Genomic DNA, 17,560 nt, shown 5'->3' on the forward strand with positions numbered 1-17,560 from the left:
TCCCCCAGTATGCTTTAGTTCTATTGCATTGATCTCAGGACTAAGGTGACCTATGGTCTAAGTCATATCTTTGGGAAATCGCAATGCAATTGTGCGCTTTGTGCGTAATTATTTAACGAATCGACGCTCTCCTTAAAGTGTCCCTTTACTTATGACTGTCCTCGGATATTGTCCCCCGCACAATATTTATATATTTTTAGATTTTATATTTGCGGTTTCAAGTCTGATCTTTCGTTTTCTTTCATAAACAAAACATAGCCATGCACATATCTGAACACAATAATAAGCGCCACATTTTGTAACAACTTAATTCAGCAGTGTGAAACAATGCAAGGGAGTATATATACTATACGAATAAATGCATTGAGATGTGTGTCTGCGTGTAGCTGCCCTCTACTAGTGACAGCGTGTTTTTTTCCGGTTAAGACGCGAACGCTAGTGAGCACGCGCCCTGAAAGCCCGAGGCTCAGCGTTGGTGCTGAGGCAAGGCATCAGCCGCAGCATCATCTCGAGCATCACAGAGCGAATCCTATTACATCACTTTATCGCCATCTGATTGGCTGAAGGTCAACGGTTTACCAGCAAGTCTTCGCTGAACATTTCGGCCGTTGCGAAAACATTTTATCGTTTTTCTGCCCCGACAACCTTTAAAAAATCTAGCCTGACCAAGCACTGCATCACCATGGCCGAGAGCGAGGCAGAAACGCCAAGCACCCCTCAAGAGTTCGAGAGTAAATATTTCGAATATAACGGAGTGAGGCTGCCTCCCTTTTGCAGAGGGAAGATGGAGGAAATTGCCAACTTCTCTCTCAGGAGTAGCGACATATGGATAGTCACCTATCCTAAATCAGGTAAGCGCGTTTCATTGATGTCCTATAGTTGCTATGTGTTGAATTGTGCTGTCACGGGCATACAAAATAAGCACAGACACCCGCACCGGACTTAATTATGCATGTTTAATTGGGAAAGCTGTTCATTATATCCAGCTAATTAAGAGTGCGATTATGCTGCCTCCGAGTTTAAGAACTAATTCTGCTGTTTTAGTCGCTTTTCATTCAAATATGTCTGTAGGACGTTTTTGTTTCAAGCACTGCGAACTATTGCACAGTTCTGCGCTCCAATACCTAGCCTATCATATTTCTATAAAATTACTTTCTCTACACTGATGCGCAAAATAAATAAAGACGGGGATGTTTACATACGGTAACAACGTTCAAGCCCCTGGTTTCTTATACAGTTAACAAATTATGCTTTATTTATTAATGACAATATTGTTATCCTTGAGTGTGTCGCGTGAATATATTTAAACATCCACATTGTACCAGGAGGCCCAAGTCACCAGGGACATGGGAGATGGTGTTTACATTTCGAGGACACAAACCCCTGATAAAAGTGCCCAGAGCTGTTGATACATTTTTTGGTTCAGATCTATAATGGACTCTGGACATTGCTATTTCGCTCACATCATACGATTCTGTTTTATTTTGTAATATTCTGGGGCTGAGTACAGTTCGCTTTAAACACAAGCGTTTATAAAAGCTTATACCTCTGCAACGGGGTTGATTATAATAGCAGTATGAAACACCTGTCAGGCCTTATACAACCGGTCATCGCAATCCTTCTCCTTATATGAAGACCGAATATGGTCATGCTTTGTCGTGCAGACAGCTCGAACGAGTTTTAAAATCAAGTCTATCTCTCATATAGTTTGCTGCAGTATTGCAGTAATGCGTGATGCACGAGATCGGGGTAGAGGTCAACATATGGGTGTGCCCTTTGCATGCCAGACCCGTCATCACGCGATAACCTGCAGAAACGACGTGTGCTCAAATTATCTGCTAAATGAAATGGGTCAGTTACTGTGAACTTCGGTTAGGGATGACGTGTCATCACTCCAAAATACCGTGCGGCAAGTGTCCAGATCATCCCACGCTCTGGTACCAGTTGCAGTAGCCCACGCCAGCCGACGGGGCGCTGTTTTGTGATTATTATTTTTATTCCAATTGCAATGAAGCTTTTCCCCTCTCCACGTGTCCCCCTATATTTGTATTGCATTTTGTAATGAAACCATGATTTTAAAGGAACAGAGGGTTGTCACAGTGTAGCAGATCCGGAGGTAAATATCACAGCTTTTGTTACAATGCACATAGTGCCAGTATTCTTTTACAATATTGATATTTTCATATCGATGCTGGCCTACGTTTGTCTACCAATATTGTTAGTTTATTACATTTGTCATGATTAAAACACACAAAACAATTCAAATTAAAACATATATGAAATGTTCTCCAACAGAAATATATTTATATGAAAAATAAAACATCAAAACATAAAAGATTGTAATCAAAATGTGACATGGAGGATAAGGATAAGAGGATAAGTGGATCAGCTGCTTTAGAAGAGGAGAGCTATTGACATCACTAGTTCCTAATATTTAATTTAATAATTTGATTTAATTAAAAAATAAAAATACTGAGACGACTAACTGTAATTAATTGTGGTTTGAAAAATGCCAGACAAAAAAAAAAGTTAAACCATGGTTTTTTCAACTTTGTACTTTGCGTGATTATGCATGTACTGCAATCAGAACCACTGTCAGTGCCAGCTGACATCATGTTTATAACTTCATTAATCTAATCCAGCTGGATGTTGCCATGAATGATCGGCTATCAGGCTAATAACCTTTAGTAACCTCTTTCCTTCAGTCATTAACATAGCACTTGCTAAACAGTCTTCATATTGTATAACGATCAATATTTCCCTGCCGTGCTGTCTGCAAGACACCAGTCTCTGTCACTGAGACGAAAACACACAGCTTGGTCCCAGACCTTCTGACATAATTATATCAGTCTCGTGTCTATGCAGTTTTTAAATATGCCTGCTGCACTAATGCGTAGTACCATTCATTCAGTGACCTGCACTGTTTATTCAAAGAAAGGGGTCCTAAAATAAGTATGTTGGTCGCATTCAAAAATTGATTCCACTGTGAGTTCTGCCCTGGGACTGAAAGATGACCTGAGATTAGAGATGTAGTGCATCTCAGCTAGCCAGTGCGTCACATAACAATCTGCAATAAGCGTCCCTGCACAGAGATGTGTGTGTGTGTGTGTGTGTCGGGGCGGGGGGTTGGGGGGGGGGGTTGAGGAAATCCTACACCTCTTTAACCCCTGTGCTCTATAGTTTGGTGACTTGGGTGCAGTGCTTTCTGTTGCCATGCAAGGCAGAGGGAGAGATAAGCACATGGTGAGCCACTTGCGCTGGCTGCAATGTAATTGGTGCGCGTCTGCGCACGTGTTGTCACTGCTGGCCAATGGGAGTACATCAGAACTAGTTGGTTGGGGAGGGTGGGGTGGGGGAGCACATCAAAAAGTGTTTTCTGAAAAAAAAAAAGTTTTCCAGAAACCCTCTGCCCCGAACACTTATTTTAACTGTGGTGTATCTGCACAATGAGTTACATTTAGGAGCGCCAAACATTTACAGTGGTTTCATTCAGAGCATTTCATCTCTCAGAATTATTGAAACATTCGAGTTGAGAGGAGAGATTCTGGCACAGAGTCCAGGACAGATACAGCAGCAGCGCAGCAGAGAGCAGCCAAAGCCCCAGCACTGCAGTGCGCAGAGCTAACTTCACTCTTTCTCCCTAAACCTACTGCTCTTTCACATCTTCAGACAAAGCATGCACGCACACACACACACCACACATACACAAAGCATGCACACACACACACACACACACACACACACTCACAGTCACACACACAAGCAGGCAGACATACACACACACACACAGCAGCAGTAGCAGAGCTCCAGTGTGTTAACGATTAACAGGCAGTATATTTATGGTGGGGTACCAGTGCTGCACACCCCGCTGCTGCAGTTTATCCTCCCAGTCAATGATCACTGCTGCTCTGTGCTAACCGTGCTTATCAGCTAGAGCTACGCTAACAACGACAACATATCTCACAGAGTCATACTGGGCTATCTAGTCTGGACTACAGCATGTTACTGATAAAACTCCATACTGATAAACTCCACCATATAATTACATGTTTATTCAAGTTAGGAGTCTTTTTTTTCAGTTTCTAAAGGGCTTGTGATGTGAGGTGAGCCGCTCTACTCCACAGTGACCTCTTAATGTAGTGTGCACTCCTACTGTAGTACGCACTGCTACTGCAGCATGCACCCCTCTGTAGTATGCACTCCTATTGTAGTGTACCCTCCTACTGCAGTATGCACCTCTCTGTAGTATGCACTCCTACTGTAGTGCACACTCATAATGCAGCGTGCACTCCTAATGTAGTGTACACTCCTAATGAAGTATATGCGCTCCTACTGTGGTATACACTCCTACTATAAAGGGGAATCAAAGTCCAAAGGTCTATCTCTCTCTCAGGAACCAGTCTGCTGCAGGAGGTGGTTTACCTGGTGAGCCAGGGGGCGGACCCGGATGAGATCGGGCTGATGAACATTGACGAGCAGCTGCCGGTTCTGGAGTACCCCCAGCCGGGCCTGGACATCATCCAGGTACCAGCCCGCCCCCACACCGTGCCCTCATTGGCTGCTCGTGCTGTTCCACAGTCACAGCCGGCCAATCAGACTCGGGTCTGCTCAGACGACTAAAGCAGCAGTCATTTTGCCTGTCCCAGCTGTCCATGAACTGTCCTTGTCCAACAAAGGACTGCATAACTCACCTGGGGCACTGCAGAGTGGAACAAAATGGCCGTTGGCAGCACATATTTTGGAGGAGAGTGCGTGCTTGTCTGAGCACTGTACAGATGGAGAAGGTTGCCGAATTGAAAAGTCTAAAAATACAGTTCCAATAAAAAAAATCTCCAGATGTAAACACGGCATCAGAGGATGTGCCTAATGACAACAGCCGCCTTTAATTTGTGCTTAACACTCTTAATGAATCAGCACTGGAACACATTTCCATTCATACTACTTGCCAATCGGAATTTGGCTAGAGAAGTGTATTTGTTTTACTTGTTTAAACTGGAGAGCAGCATGTGTTGACTGGTGCCGTAGCTTAGCGTGCTGAAGACTTGCCTCCGCGCTGTCGCTGCAGGAGCTGACCTCACCTCGTCTGATCAAGAGCCACCTGCCGTACCGCTTCCTCCCCACCGCCATGCACAACGGGGAGTCCAAGGTGAGCAGCGGGGCCAAGTGGACCCCTTAGTGTCCCCAAAATCAGTCCCTCAGCACTGTCAGCGTCCCCAAAATCAGTCCTACAGCACAGCATGTTATCTGTTGCCTGGGAAGGTGTTGTGTTTAAATTATGATCCTTTCAGATACCCAGCAGCATAGATGCAAAATGGTCTTTGAAACACAGGTGTGCTGTAGTGTTGATGTACCTGCAGAGTCAGTGAAACTGTTCAGTGGTCAGCATTATTCGACATAGTGGTGGATGTGATCCCAAGTGCAGTTCTGATGGACACCCATAAGTTGAGGGGCAGGATGGTGGTTTTTGGGCAGGGCGATGAAGGTTCCCCTTTCAGGAAGCTGTCCCTTTCAGCACCGGACAGCTCCCATGCTACAGGACACAGAACGGGGGCGGGGGGCGGACGGGTGGGTGGAGGAAAGATTTGGGAATGTCCAATGAATTTGCAACGTTGAAATGCAAACCTAACTCTGCCATTGTGGCTGTGCAGAATTACATACATTTCCTTATGGAAATGACAAGAATTATACACCCACTCCAATGCAAAACTTTCCAAATGCATTTGACCTTGTGCATAATAGCCATGGTAGTATGGAAAAGCACTCGTGTGAAAAACACACTTTTCCTTGTTTCAAATTTAGTTAATTGATCTTTCAGGTTTCAGTTTATCAAGGGTTGGGTTTGGATAAGCTTTCAGGCCGCTCTGCTGAAAGGAAACAGGAAACAGGAAGTTGTGTTCGTGCATGCGTGCCGCCCATCGCTTCACCCGTTCTGATCAGTGGGGGCGTGTCCCACAGGTGATCTACATGGCCCGGAACCCCAAAGACCTGGTGGTGTCCTACTACCAGTTCCACCGCTCCCTGAGGACCATGAGCTACCGCGGCACCTTCCAGGAGTTCTGCCGCAGGTTCATGAACGACAAGCGTGAGTGACGCACGAACCCCTGCACACCTGCGCTCTCACCTGTCTGCACTTACCTGTGCTGTTACACAGGGCTATTCAAATCCCTGCACACCTGTGTTCACCTGTCTGCACTTACCTGTGCTGTTACACAGGGCTATTCAAATCCCTGCACACCTGTGTTCACCTGTCTGCACTTACCTGTGCTGTTACACAGGGCTATTCAAATCCCTGCACACCGGTCACCTGTCTGCACTACTTGCTGTACACTAGGGCTATCAAATCCCTGCTAACCTGTGTTCACCTGTCTGCACTTACCTGTGCTGTTACACAGGGCTATTCAAATCCCTGCACACCTGCGCTCTCACCTGTCTGCACCTACCTGTGCTGTCTGTGTCTATAACTTTTTTTTTTTTTTTTGGTTTGGCCCAGAATCAAGGTGTAAAGTGAAGTGTGTCCCCCAATGTCTTCCAGAGTGAAAGTAGTCTGTTTTAGAGGAGAAGGCCTCAGCTCCAGGGAAACTCATGCGACCCTCTCTCTCTCTCTCTCTCTCTCTCCTTGCAGTGGGGTACGGCTCCTGGTTCGAGCACGTGCAGGAATTCTGGGAACACCGCATGGACTCCAACGTCCTCTTCCTGAAATACGAAGACATGTACAAGGTACATAAATAACTCTCTAAGCTCAGGGCTGTTCGGTAATCTGATAGCTTTTCAACACGAGGGACTCCCTCTGGAGCCAGTTAACACACAACCTGTAAAAAACCCTGAACACGTTTCAGTGATGACCCTACAAATATGACTGTGGGGGGGAAAAAGCAAACAAAATCTAGATTTAAAAAAAAGTAATTTTATCCTAGGAATTCAATGTCCAAGTCAAGTGTAAGGCAAAACCATGTCATTAAAATTTTTTTGGCTATACATTGAAAGCTTTAAATGTGCCCTCTTGCGGTCTCTCCCCCTCCTGTGCCACCCTCTCTCCCCCCTCCCGTGCCACCCCAGGACCTGGGCACGCTGGTGGAGCAGCTGGCACGCTTTCTGGGCGTGTCCTGCGACAAGGCCCAGCTGGAGGCCATGGTGGAGAGCTGCCACCAGCTGATCGACCAGTGCTGCAGCTCGGAGGCACTGTCCATCTGCAGGGGTAAGAACAGCCTGGAGGGGTGGGGGTGGGGGGGGCAGAAAGGGAGGTAAATCTGAGACAGGGGTTTACGGTGAGGTGGGGGTATGAGGTCGGGACAGGGGAGTAAAGGAGCATTTGGGGTTCAAGAGGATCGTGAGAGAGGGGAGCTTTTATGCATACTGGAAAATCTCCACCAACACCACAACGCTGTGCGTTTCCCTGGTACCGCACCTCATGCACTGAAGCAGCACCGCACAGCGTTCCAGCTCCACAGAGACATGAACGAGCTCACTTCCAAACACCAGCTCTAACCCTGTTAATATCTTTCAGCTTCCTGGCCCGTTGAAACAACACACCACTATCTCCACGCGTTAAATATAGTTTTCAAAATAAAATAAAAAAAGAAAAAGCATCTGTGAACCGATCATAAGCTTGGACCTGCGATCCTAATGCAGATGTTGATCGAGACACTGATAGCATTTACATCTCTGTACCAGTCAGGAGACTCACAGTATAAAGAGCGCACATTCTTACCATTGTAAACACAGTGTGTGAAAGTATGATATGGGGGGGGGTCCACATTCTGCGGTGTTGTTCTCCCCCCAGTGCACTGTTACAGGCTTCACACGCCTGTGCCGCTCTATAAATAGACAGGGTAGCTGTGAGTCATTCGCATACGTTGAGACACGCCGGCAGTGAGCGCTGCCCCCTGCTGCCTCAGCACGGGCTGGGCCTGCGCCACGTACCGCCCGTCAGCGGCGTCACCGCGGGAATGAACCGCCAAACCTCGCACGCGTGCCTCCTCCCTGAAGAGAGGGCCACGACTATCCCCTGGGCCACACCGCTGAAGGTTTAGGTGGCGGGTGTCATTGGAGTACTCTGAAGAGCGCAACGGAATTCTTGTTTAGGGCAACCGAAACCCTAGGGCCTTCTCTGTAGAGGGCAACCCTCAAATACACGATGTAAATAAGCGCCACATGGCTCCTTAAGTTTCCTTACAGAACGTGTTTGAAAAAAAAGGGCACCTTTAAAGCAATATGATGAGGACTTGACTGTAAATTACATCTCTCTTTCTTAAGCTGCTCAGAATTCCTTGCGTTCAACTACTTCTTGCAGAAACTTCAAAAAGCCTTGTGCCAAGCAAGTTTTCTTTGCTGACGTACAGGAGTCTTGTGTCACAAAGGCAAGGTGTCACTTGGAACATTCACCTCTGAATTCTTTCTGCTCGTTGGTGAGGTTTCGTTCTGAATGACTCAACCGACGTACTGCGACATGCACTCCTGTTATATAACTCAAATGGAAACTGCAGCCTGTACTCTACATAGTAATGGAGCCGCTCTCCTGTCGCCGCCTACTGGTGAATGTGTGTACATACACAGAATTGAAAACGCAGCCTTCCTCATGTACTGTTTCTATAGAAATCATGGCAAGCCGGTTTGCTACGCTTTTCAAGTTTCTAATCACAGCTTTTGAAAGCATCACATCTTTGTTGTTTTAATTTGCTTCCTAATATTTTTCAAGTCATTTTTTAATATGACATTAATTTGGAATGTTTTATACTTGTTATCATTATAGTTTCTGCATTTATGATTTTATCATTATACTATCGTATCACATGCTTTTTGTTATTTCAGTTGACAGCAAATCATTCACGTTTGTCTTATGATTTCTGTTAGATTTCTTTTTCCCGTATTTATGTTCCTTTTAGCGTTTGGATTCGTAGCCTCATTGGGGCCGAGCTGACACAGCGAATTGTGTCATTGTGGAAGCTAATGCATGGCCTGTGCGTTCACGAGCTGAGAGAATCACAAGGTGAGTCACCAGCACTGAACTTCACAAAGGACTTTAAGAAAACAAAATGGAGCCTGCTCATATGCAGCGGAGAAGTATTAGCTACAGTAGCACAGTGCTGGCAAATCCCTTTCACTGTGGATGGATTTGTAGCCTCTGTTTATTAATGGTGTTCGTGTTGTTACCCGTTACAATGGAAGAAAAGACAGGTTTACAAAATATTGCAGGGATTTTAAGAGCGAGGCAAAAGACGAATTAAAACTTAATGTATTCAATGCAAGCAGCTGGCACATTTAGACCAGTCAAATTAAACACTACACTTGTTGAACTGCCCTATGTACAATGCGTAGTGCAGCTGCAAGTGCGTTTTCATTCAATATTTCAACAATGTATGCAACGTTCCAATAAGGGGTAGATCACAGAATGTTTTTACTCACTGAGTGGGTGGATGGACTCAGAAGATCTGGGGAGCCGTGGACTCTGGGGAGAGCGGACTGACTGACTTCCCCTTTTATTTTCAATAAAAAAAAGAAAACCCCGTCATCAGTGCATCCAACTCTCCCTCTCTGTGTCTCCAGGGCGCGTGGGTCTGTGGAAGGACATCTTCACCGTTTCCATGAACGAGAAGTTCGACGCCGTGTACAGGCAGAAGATCGGCAAGTCCGACCTCAGCTTCGACTTCAGCCTGTAGAAATCGATGAATGGAATGGCACCGCCGTCGCTGCCCCCCCCCCAACCCCCCCAATCCCTCCCCAGTCCCCAAACCCCCCCACCCCTCGCTGCATGTACCACTGAGCTCCACAGACTCTTCACCGAACAACTGTTCACCACACCCATCTTCCATCAGCTGGACCGCCTTTCCCCGCTCCATACAACCAGGACTCCGCCCATGACCGCGACACCGTAACCATGACCACACCTGCTGGGACTACCCTAATTCCTCTGCTGCTTACCTGTGTTATTGCATAATCAGTCCTTCACCCGTTCTGTCTCTGTTCTGCTGTTTGGTATATACAGTAAATATATATATATGTATAAAGAGAACAGCCTCTTCCCTCTAGCATTCGACCACGTTAATCTTGAATAAGACGCTTGAGGTTTGTGATGTCACGCGAGGTCCGGCGAGCAAGTCGCGCGTCTGTAAAAACACGGAGCCGCCCGGCAGCGTGCGACGCCGCCGTTACGCTTCATCTGCGGGCGTCGCATCACCACAGCGCGAGGGAAACACGTTTGGGACTTCTGCGCGTTTATGTTGAGGTAGATTTTCTCAGGGTTCACAGGCTCTTACTCAGAAAGCGTCTTCGCTGGGGGCCGACGGCACGACTTCAATCGGAGTCCCTCTCTCTCGCCGTCCGCTCGCTGGTGCAGAGGATACGGGGGTACCCCCCGGGGTCCATCAGCTGTATTTTCGAGTCGTCTTCTGTCAAATAAAACGGGGAGAGGTCAGCTTCAGGGCCGTCCACACACTTTTGGAGCTTTTCGAATCGTTCTCAGCTCGCGTTCCTGACGCTAACATGGCACCATCCCGTCACTGCGGTCCAGTTTTCCTATGATAGGTGTACGCTTCTCGGAGTCACGCCAGTACCTTCACGCCCGTTTGCAAGGTTGTCGCAGCTTTCCCCAGCATCGCAGTGAGTCTAGGGCAAACAAAAACGCCACAGCAACACACTTTTTGTTTCCCGCCGTCCCCCAAACCCAAAACTTTCCGGCTGGATTATTATTATTTTTTTTAAAAAGGCCCTGATCACACATACTCTTTTCCACAAGATTACGTTTCAAAGGCATGTTTGCAAATAAAACGAAATCACAAGACACACGATGTTTTAACAGCAGTTCGCACGCAGCGTTTGACTAGCTGGGATGGACAGGCCGTAGCAGAGCTAGCAGTCGTCACGTTTGCCTTTTGTAAGCTGTAGGTGCTTAACTCACCGAAGCCCTGCGTTCTGGCCCTCAGAAGCAAACCCCCAGCCCCTGCACCTGTGACCCCCCTCTGGGGTAAAGGGCACTAACCCCGACTCATCACCTCAAAATGATGTGATTGATCCTGTACAGCCAACAGAAACCAGAAGCACCCCCACCCAGCAAAATACTATACATATATTTCAAGCCAGAATGTTTGGGGGTGAGGTTCCAGATCACAGGTGAAACAATGCCTACTCATCAACAGTCTGTCTGGCTCACAAAATATAATCTTGCAGAAAGCTGTGCAACTGTGCAGCTGGATTGTGTGTGAAACATCTTAAATGAGTATGTGATCTTAACTGATTTCCCTGAGGGAGGGGGCTGCACACGTGTGGGGGAGCTCTGAGGCGGAACGCAGCGGGGATGTATCGGGACACGCGTGTGCGGATGGTGCTGAGCGCGTCACACACCGACGGCCGCTCTCGAGAACACGCGGGCACCCGACCGCCGTTTTCCAAAAATACGTTTTTTGGCTGTGACCAGGTCAGCACCTTTCCCTTACCGATTTGTAACCTTCTTTGCACCCCAAAGAACTACGAGTCGAGTCGTTAGGGGGAGAAAACAACCAAGTCTGGGGAACAAATATCGTAAATCTGGAGAGCGACCGAACGCGGAAAAAAAACCAGTCACCTCGTCTGACCCGAACGGAACCGCGGGTCGCCGCGCTCCGGATCGCGGTCGAGGGCAAGAACCTCGCCGTACGCCGAGACATTCGCCGAGACATTCGCCGGCCCGTGCGGGGCGAATCTGCAGTTAACGTCCTCCTGCGCGCAACCGTGTTCTGTGATAACATCACCCAGAATCCTCTCTGTCCGGCAATAATCCCCCGGCCACACCGGTCGCTCCAACCATTAGCACTGCTAAGGCTGGACATCGACTGTGTCTCAATCGCGTGGCTTCGACGAAAGTGCAGACCAGTATACACTGTACACTCTGCATTTCTAAAGGCATGTCTAAAGCTTTGACTGAGACCACTTTTTGTCCGTCGTTTTAGTCTCTTCTTCAGGCGCACTGCAGTCTGGGTTATATTTTTATATGGTTTCGGTTATTTTATGAAGTCCCTGTGCACTGTGCTTCCTGGGCTTGCTTGTATTTATTTAATAAAGATGTGCGACTTCAGCCCTCGTCCTCCTGGTTGTGTTTGAGCATCATGAAAATGCATAGAAACGTATTTTACATATGACCCAATGTGATCAATGAAATGACATGTCGATTCAGCAAAAACAGCTTCTAAAAGCAATAGATGTACAGTTATTTCAGCTCGAGAGAATACAAGTGTAAGGGTAAAAGTTTGAGTGGTGTTGATTTGGAAAGTACTCAATGGGTTTTTTCTGGTAAAAAAAAAAAAGATTCAGCCATCACAGTTGCAGACACCCACGCCACAGAGAAAGATTAATCTTCAAGGCACAAAAATCCACCATTAAAAGAAAAAACAAAACGGTTGAACTATGCCAAAAGAAAGTTTTTATAAAAATAAATAAAATAAATGCATAAACATGTCAATGGGGTTATGGGGTTTCACACGCGATTTTATACATAGCTCTGGGCAGACACGCTGGGCCACTGCAGCACTCACACAATGGCAGGCGGGTGCACAAGTCAAACTCACTGCGGCCAATTTACATGGAAACCGCCGATCGCCTCATGCCGCTAATAAGGTGAGTGGGCGCTTTGCAGAACAGGGAGAGAGACAGAGAGGGTGGCAGGCAATTAACCTGCAGTGCGTGTGACACGAGAGGGGGGTGGGGGGGTGGGGGGGCGACCAGCCCAATCATTACTCAGGAGGCACAGATTGGCCACCATAAGGAGAGAGTTTTTTTTAAGGGCTACACAGGCATGTATGAGTGCGTGTGTGTGTGTGTGTGTGTGTGTTCGTGCGTGTGATTAGTCCCCATTAATACACGTAAGGGGGTACACAATGTCTTAAGCCTCTGGGCAGATGATCCCTTGTTTTTGATACAGCCGTGACAGTGAAGACGAGACAGGAAACTGGCCTGTAGAAGCTTTACCAGCGGCAGTTCCAATTGACTCCTGTTAACCTTCAATCCAGTGACTGACAGTTCTATCGTCCTCTAGGAAACTAGGAATCTTCAGGTGGAGGAATGTCTCTTTCAATCAATGTGCATCCCCGTAGTGCACATGCACACACCTTCAACCCTTTAAGGTGTAAGATCACAAATATGTGATTAGAATGTTCTTAAATGAAAATTCTATTGCTGATGTCACAGTCCCTACTGGTAACTGAAAGCAGTGGAGTTCTAGAACACAGGCATTCCAAAGACATTCGTAGAAAACCTACCCGTCAAAGGGTTAAAATATTTTACTGGAGGACGTTATCTTTACAATAAAATAAAAATATCCATTCTCATAGTACAATGTAGCCTAATGTAGGCATGAATAAACATGGGTGCTGTTCAGATATTCTGGATTAAAAGACACCTGAAAAGTCAGTAATGTTTGTAGCAAAAAAGTGATCTGAACTAAATCTAAACCAAAAAAAATTTAGGCTATGAATATGACTAAAAAAAATTAAATCATAATATTATGCACATCACATTTGTAAATGTCTTGCAGATCCTAGAGGACTCTCTGTATTAGCCAGAAGATGTCAGCAGAGGGTAACCAGAGAAACGTGTGAGGGAGGAGATGGCGGTTCAGACCGCGGAACATTCCCATAAGCACGCTCGGTTATAGCGCCGCACAACGCGTGCTCAAATGGTGCCTCCTCGTAAATCTCGGCCACAGTTTACAACTCCATCTTCTGGCAGGGACAGCGATGAGATTTACCGCCGAAGTCCCCGAGCATGAATTGCTGAACCCGAAAAAGATGCAAAAAAAATAAATAAATAAAATAAAAAACATAACGGAAGAAAAGCAGCAGAAACACTGCCACCACAGAACGGAGCTCTGTTTGAGTGAGCTGCACCGCAGATAAAAACGCAGGTGGGGTGACACGCGATAAATTTAAGATTTAAGGAGTTCCCTTCCTCGCAGTACTGTCTCCATCAGCATAGAGAGCGTTACTGCCTTCCCCTCTCTCCCAGGGACCACAGGGAACATCGGCCCTAAATCACTGCGTACCCCTGTCCGTCCGCTCGCTTCTGTGTGCTTATTTTGTAGAGGAACAGGATCCCTTCAGTGCTAGTGAAGTAGAGACGGTGGAGGGGGGGCGGGATTGGGGGGGGGGGTTGGGGCGTAAAACAGTGTTTCTCCCAATGCCCCCTCCCGGTGAGCTTCACCGATCCTGACAGATGCCGGTTTGAAAGAACAGGTGCAATCAAAGAGCAAAGAGCTCACTGCTCAGAACAATCACCACCTGACATTTCTCCTATCATACCACCCACTGCCCTCCCGTCCTTTGACAAGGTGTATCGATGGATCTGTGCCTGTTCTCTCCATTTCTCTCTCTCTCTCTCTCTCTCTCTCTCTCAAGGGTAGTACTTCAAGTGTTGCGTGCAGAAGAGCTACTGCACGCTTAAATGAAGATTTCACACAAAGGAATGTGATTTTCATATAAAAATAGACCTAAGATAATTCCCATAAAAATGTGAAACATTCCCTTCAGTTAATTAAGTGCTGAAAGGAAAGACTATTAGCACTGCTACCACAGATACTACAGCAATTATTACCACTGGCTCTACTACAGCACATGTACTAAATGTACTAATAGTGTTGCTTGTTGCTTTAATGGTTTACATTTTATAATGATTATAATATTGTACAAGGGTATGGTAGATTGAGCTCAGTGTATTATGTATGCGTCTGATGTGTCTTTGTACATTATGAATGTGTTGGATGTGTCTGTGTGTGTGTGTTTGTGTGTGTTGTGTGTGTCTGATGTGTGCACGTGTGTATTATGTATGTGTTTGATGTGTCTGTGTGTATTATGTATGTGCCTGATGCATCTGTGTGTGTATTATGACCATGTCTGATGTGTCTGGGTGTGTGTTATGACCATGTCTGATGTGTCTGGGTGTGTGTTATGTATGTGTCTGTGTGTGAGTGTATGCATGCATGTGTGCACATGCATGCATGCGGTTGTGTTGCTGCAGCGTTGCCGCTCTGCTGCAGCGCTGCTGCTCTGCTGCATGGGTGTAATTGTCTCCGCCGTTCCTTTCTGTTCCGTCTCAGCGCTCTCGCCCGACAGCTTGCCCGCTCGCTCGTCTCTTCCACACGCATTTCCACACACAATACATCAAGGCCCCCCTTTTTATTTTTTATGTTTTTTATTTTTTTTTTTTATTTATCTCTGGTTGGTTGAAAGACTCCCTGACTTATTAAAAGTTTACTTTGAGAGACGGCCGCGGGAGCAGCAGCTGTTACTCTCGCAACGTTGTGATGAGGAAGCCACCGAGTGCTGAGACAGAGAACGCCAGACACGTCCGTCTCTCTCTCTCTCTATTTCTTTATTTCTTTCTCTACCTCTCTCTCTCTCTCTCTCTCCTGTGCTCTGAGCACTCAAAGCTCCGTGGACGGAAAGAGGAAGAACCAAAAGTTTTTTTTTTTGTTCTTCAGATCAATAATTAAACAGGCGCGCTGCCACTTTGTGTGTGAAAGGATATTTTGTAAACTCAAATAACTGCCGAGAGTAAATCCTGGAGTTGTCTTAAGGTAAGCACGTCAGACCTACATACCGATGCTAATACTCCCGAGCTGAATGGGGTTTCTGTGAATACGGGGAAGATGGGGACACGTGCAGAGACACATTCATTAATATAATACTGTTTGTTATTGACGGTTATAAATAGGTTATAAGCCCTTATAAGCCTTATGTCCAGTGCTGTCTAACATGGCTGTGTTGTCTGCACAGTCCACAACATGAGCCATAAGAGTTAGTAGCAGGAAAAAAAAACAACAAAAACTTTTGGAACCAAAGTTAGTCAGGTTTAGTTTAGTTTGTTTAAGCAGGGTCCTTGCACAACTTAGTAGTTGCACCAGAGTAGTTAGCAAAGTATCTCATTTGCATCTGTAGTCCCTGGGCAGGTGCATATTAAAAACATTATTGACACAAGACAGGATACAAACATAGATATGACAAAAAGGTGCCAGGGGTTCAGGGTAGACAGGTAGACAGGTAACATTCAGAAAATCAGGTCCCAGCAAGACAATTTTACAAAGATCAAATAAAAAAAATACAAAAAATTAGTTGAATTCTAAAACTACGGGTAGACTGCTGGGACGCACGGTAAAAATATCCGACGGACCGCGTGCTCATATCCCTCGGCTAACGTCTCCTCTCGCTCCGTTAATGTTTTATTTAACCCCAGTGTTAATTGGAAGGTGTGTGATCTATAATAAAAAAAAACCGCAGACCTCTCTCGGGTCCGGCTCGTGACGACTGGATGTGGGCCACCACATGAGAGACGCTGCCGTTTGATTATGATGTACCAAAATAGGTGTGTGTGTGTGTGCGTGTGTGTGTGTGTGTGTGTGTGTGTCGATTACTTACCGGTAAATCGCGGGGTCGCGACTCCCTCGGCGCTAACGACGACGGCGAATCGTTCGCTGCGATTAAAGGGGGGAGATTTAGGACAGGTCCGCCCCGCTACCCGCTGGCCACAAATCCCACTTGCTGGCTGTGCCCAAGATGCCCCCCGGGGGAATTGGAGTTGGTTCCTGGCTTTGTCCTGCACAAAAACGGTGTGCAGATCTACAGTGAGGTGTGTCCTGTGAACATTGATACTTGGCAGTTCCTGTCATCACAGTGGGATATTTCTGAGCTAATTTTGTTTTCATAATATAATATAATAATAAAATATTGCAAGCAAATGTAACAACGTTGGTATGCTGGTCTAGTTTTTTGCTAGAGATGAATGTCTTAACTGTGTTCTAATCCATGTACGGTCGTAGAGTATATTCAGGAAAAAGAAAATCACGCATATTTCACATTTTTCACCCCGCTCGGGTGCTTGGGTTTTTTTTTTCTAGGACAGAGGGCCCTCAGGTGCCTCGCCCAAAGACGTATGCGGAGCAGTGTCCCGCGGTGGGATTCAAACTCGCAGCTCCCGCACGTAGAGTGCTGTGAACATCACTCCACGCTCCTGCCCACGGTTTCCTTTGTACTGCATTGTGTCCTAAATCTCTCTCTCTCTCTCTCTCACTTATGCACAAGCAGGCACACGCTCGCATACACCTCTTGCCTCTAAACAAAGACGCACAGATCCTCGTTTTCTGTATCACGCCTCGAATCGATTTCTTTTCTCCAAATTGTCGCATGCAGGTAACCTCGGATTTCTTCCGTTCCCCTGTCCAGCGTAGCAACGGGACGTCCTCGCAAAGCCCGCGTGCTCATTATGCGATGTTACTTGTCAGTAGATTATCGGCAACAGGAGACGATGCAGAAACGTTCAAAGGTTTACGTTCGGATTCGAAGACTAGTGGAATTCAATGCAGGCCAGCTCCAGAGGTGATTCAAATTCGTACGTGACTGTTTGCTGTCACACCACAATTATTTGAGATCCCCCCCCCAAGATATTGGATATTTGTCCCTTAAAAAGCAAGCGTAAACAGGCCTAAAATCACTCGCGCGCAGAACCCGTTTACTGTAGGCTGAAATAACTGAGATTATGTTCGAAATCACTGAATTGGGTCAGACTGAAAACCTCATCTTCTCTGAGAGGGAAAAAAACAAGA

At 46.4% G+C, this 17,560-nt stretch overlaps 1 protein-coding gene across 2 annotated transcripts; it reads left to right on the top strand.

Annotated features, from left to right (window-relative positions):
* The first annotated feature begins 480 nt into the window (after positions 1-480).
* Positions 481-12,046, top strand: sult4a1 (sulfotransferase family 4A, member 1). Of its 2 annotated transcripts, XR_010327420.1 has the most exons (8): positions 481-851; positions 4,394-4,524; positions 5,066-5,146; positions 5,956-6,082; positions 6,623-6,717; positions 7,057-7,195; positions 8,883-8,986; positions 9,544-9,681. XR_010327420.1 is itself a non-coding variant. In XM_064319197.1 (7 exons), the coding sequence occupies exons 1-7, from the start codon at positions 683-685 to the stop codon at positions 9,654-9,656; spliced, it is 855 nt and encodes a 284-aa protein (XP_064175267.1). In that variant the 5' UTR covers positions 483-682; the 3' UTR covers positions 9,657-12,046. The 2 variants fall into 2 exon arrangements, 1 of the variants encoding a protein (XP_064175267.1); XM_064319197.1 differs by lacking the exon at positions 8,883-8,986 and having other exon boundaries at positions 483-851; positions 9,544-12,046.
* Positions 12,047-17,560: the final 5,514 nt, after the last annotated feature.

This window comes from Anguilla rostrata, chromosome 19 (assembly GCF_018555375.3).
Source record: "Anguilla rostrata isolate EN2019 chromosome 19, ASM1855537v3, whole genome shotgun sequence".
In the NCBI taxonomy this organism is placed as follows: domain Eukaryota; kingdom Metazoa; phylum Chordata; class Actinopteri; order Anguilliformes; family Anguillidae; genus Anguilla; species Anguilla rostrata.